This window comes from Branchiostoma floridae, chromosome 2, assembly GCF_000003815.2.
Source record: "Branchiostoma floridae strain S238N-H82 chromosome 2, Bfl_VNyyK, whole genome shotgun sequence".
Classification (NCBI taxonomy): Eukaryota; Metazoa; Chordata; class Leptocardii; order Amphioxiformes; family Branchiostomatidae; genus Branchiostoma; species Branchiostoma floridae.
Window position 1 is genome coordinate 26263577 of NC_049980.1, and position 3938 is coordinate 26267514.

Below are 3938 nucleotides of genomic sequence, written 5' to 3' on the forward strand. Positions count from 1 at the left end.
TTTTTAGTCAACCCTTACGTTACGGAAGCCAGTTCAAGCCAGTTGCGTGTCCGCTATCTTGAGCTGCGATCTTTTCGTCAAACGTTACGGAAGTGGTCCTGTGTGGCCCGTTGACGGAAGAGGTCAATTATACGCAAAATGCAAACACGCAGGGCCCCAACGAATATCGAAACAGTCTATGTAATATTGCATCATTTCCGTGTCAAAATGTCGTATTGAAAAAGGTACCTTAAAGAGGCGAAAATAGACATAAATACGTCTACGATGCTTTTAACAAAACGTCGTTTCGGTGGGCTTGAAGGGGCCTTTTGAACGATGCCCATACGTCCCCTTTGCACGGCTCCACAATTTCCGTGTCAAAATAACGTTTTGGACAAGGGTACCGTAAACAAGCGAAAATACTTGTACGATGTTGCGACAGGGACGTAACCATATCGTATCGGTGGGGAGTGGTGATAGAGTCAATTCCGAGACACCATGAGGGTTTTTAGACAATAATTGTAATAAGTTGGAATTATTTTGAATAAAAGAATATCTAAGCCCCAATAATTATAATTTTTTCAAAAATATCAATATGGAATTTTGAATCTATTTGAATTCCTTTTAATACTTTGGAAACATTTTCAAAGAGATCACACAAAAATCTCTTTATTTACAATAATTTTCAAACATCTGCAGGATTCTTTCACTTTTAGAAATATTTACAAAAAATGGTAAACCTTGCTAAATGGTAGAATTAATTCATTGCCCCATGAAAGTTAGCCCCTTTTGTCTGCCTGGTATATTTTTAGATTTCACTGATGGGCACTGGTGGGCCTTTGTGGTAGGCCATTGGCATGACATCCAGATGTACTTTGCAAGGATGTGTGAATTGCTTTCTTCCTAGCCCACTGACCCAATATTACAAAAAATGGTAGAAAATGGTAAATAAAGGCAAAATGCTGTTACCATTGTTTACAAACTGTTAGAAGTATTCTGTTCCACATTGTGAATATTTCAAAGGTTTTACAGACCAGGAAAAATATTTAGAAAGTTCAAATAGCATTAGAAATATTTCAAAAGTATAAAATCTCCTGGACATATAATTGAAAACAATTGAAACCATTTGTAAATTATGACAATGGCAACCCTCGCGGTGACTCGGAATCGACTCTAGCGTGCTACGATCTTCTGCAATATCGCATATCATGCCATATACCCGTACACCATTTACTAGAGTCTAACCTGAAATCTTGTATACTTCATTTCCTCGCTGTCCGCCCTCGCCGTCCGATGCGCAGGTTGTGGAAGGACCGTACCTGTCGTACGTGTTGAGCCCATCAGCAGACCCAGCACACCAACCGCCATTTTGTAGAGCAAACACCGGAAAGCCACGAGAAAGTGCTACCTGGTAACACTTCTCTATGGGATTTTCTCGTGACTCGTAGTCTCCGTCCAGGCGTGGATCTGTCCCCTCGAGTGTCGGAATGGCGCGGTCATCTGTGTCCCTCCAGCAACCCAGGCTGATGTACTCACGGCTTTCGCTTCCTGTTTGAGAGAGTAACGTTAAAAGCCAAGTGGATTTTTCTACTCTTGTTCTTCTTTCAGGGGGTCGGTGTATTGGTGGTTTTGGTCCAAATACCGTGTTATGATTTTATGTATATTAATATGAATTTAATCACACATTTAAAACGAAGTGCGTTGCACCCAAGTGGTCGTTCTAATTCCTACTCCCTACGATGCACGTAATGTCCTACCGTTCCTGTCGTCTATACTTCTAACAATTTGCGATGTGCCGCTAACGCTTTGCGCTATACGCTATCATTAAAATATCACAAAGGTATCTGGGACAATGTCACACACGTTCTTACGATAAACGCTTTCATATACATATCTGGTAGACGTCTTTAAGTTTCTTTAAGTTAACGCACGTTTTGTGATACGATATTCAGACATAGAATGTACAGGCAAGAATGATACCGGATTAAAAAAAACATCGTCTGAATTGCGATATCATACCTGATGACGATAATTTAAGGTACATCTTTTATCAGAAAATACGTATATCGTAGACGTATTTACGCAATTTTAAGGTACCTTTTTCTCTGCCTCAATTTTTCCCACAGATTTTGATGAAGTTCTATTTATGGCCCTTTATCTATTCTTTTGATTGTCCCTTGAGAACATTTACCCTTCCACTTGTCATCTTTAAAAGACCTTCCCCTACACCAAGAAATAGCAGAATAATAACCGCACACGTGACGAGTGGCACTTGCCGGCGTCCTTCTTTGGGCAACTTATAAGACATGTGACAGAGAGTTGTCAATCACGTCGCCCTGTCATGTGCTAGACTTTGACTTTGACTTTGTTTGAATCGCAACAGGTACAATGTGCTAAACGTGTTATGTCATTGTTTTATCCGCACTCCAAATCACCTACCGTCGCCTTTTCCAAGTGGGGCATAACCATGTTTGGAATGGGGGAGGGAAGGGTCTCGATTTCAAGTGACGCGTACGCAGTACCTAATGGTCCGCCAGGCGTCGCTTATGGTAACGTTGATTTGATCAAGTGGGACATAACCATGTTTGGAATGGGGGGTGGAAAGGTGACGATGCTTTGATTTCAAGTGACACGTACACAGTACCTGATGGTACAATGTAACGTTGACTTGATCAAGTGGGGCATAACCATGTTGGAGTGAGAAGGGGGTGTACGTACCGTATGATGTGTAACATTACAGCATACATATTTGGTTCAATGTTGCTATGATGTGCGATATAGCAGGAAATCGTAGCACGCTATCGTTCGATATCGTAACGTCCCTGTTGAAACATCGTACACGTACCTTGTTTAAGGTACCCTTTTCCAGAACGTTATTTTGACTCGAAAATTGTAAAGCTGTGCAAAGGGGACGTATGGGCATCGTTCAAACGGCCCCTTTAGGCCTAACAAAACGACGTTTTGTTCAAAGCAGCGTAGACGTATTTACGTCTATTTTCGCTTCTTTAAGGTACCTTTTTCAGTACGAAATTTTGACACGGAAATGATGCCATATATATAAAGACACGAACATATGAAAAAATGGAGCGTTTAATACCAGTCCTATAATCTTTTAAGGAGACACAGCCCGGTGTGATTCTTTTAGTTCATGTTTACCAGAATCGTTGGAGAATGCCCCACTGAGCATCATGCACGCCTGGCTTGGCACGTGGTGAGCAAATGTGCTTCCAAGTGTAAACTCGAAGGTCGTACTACACATTTTACCAGAGAAACATTTTTTCGAAATGTTTTAGATTATGCTATATGTAATATTTTTACGAGAACTTTGCTTAACAGAAGCTCGGTGACAGCTTGTGTACTGATGACTGCTAAATTCTCCCAACAGCCGGATTTTTCCAGCTGTGGGCTCGCCAGCCTCACGTTTCTTCCCCTTCACAGCGTTCTTTAGAGGAAAATTGGACATGTAAGGCTTCCGTAACGTAAGGGTTGACAAAAAAATCGCAGCTCGAGATAGCGGACAGGCTTCCGTAACGTAAGGGTTGACAAAAAAATCGCAGCTCGAGATAGCGGACAGGCTTCCGTAACGTAAGGGTTGACAAAAAAATCGCAGCTCGAGATAGCGGACAGGCTCCGTAACGTAAGGGTTGACAAAAAAATCGCAGCTCGAGATAGCGGACAGGCTTCCGTAACGTAAGGGTTGACAAAAAAATCGCAGCTCGAGATAGCGGACAGGCTTCCGTAACGTAAGGGTTGACGAAAACATCGCAGCTCGAGATAGCAGACAGGCTTCCGTAACGTAAGGGTTGACTAAAAAAATCGCAGCTCGAGATAGCGGACAGGTTTCCGTAACGTAAGGGTTGACGAAAACATCGCAGCTCGAGATAGCGGACCACAGCAGGACCTGGACTTAATGGTCCTTAATTGACCACTTCCGTAATGTAAGGTTTGACGAAAACATC

At 42.2% G+C, this 3938-nt stretch overlaps 1 protein-coding gene across 1 annotated transcript in view; it reads right to left on the reverse strand.

Annotated features, from left to right (window-relative positions):
• Positions 1-3938, reverse strand: part of LOC118409583 — a 31394-nt gene that overhangs the window by 5375 nt on the left and 22081 nt on the right. The window contains exon 22 of the mRNA XM_035810698.1: positions 1225-1527. Within this exon, the coding sequence (XP_035666591.1) occupies positions 1225-1527 (303 nt within the window). The remainder of the gene's footprint in view (positions 1-1224; positions 1528-3938) is intronic.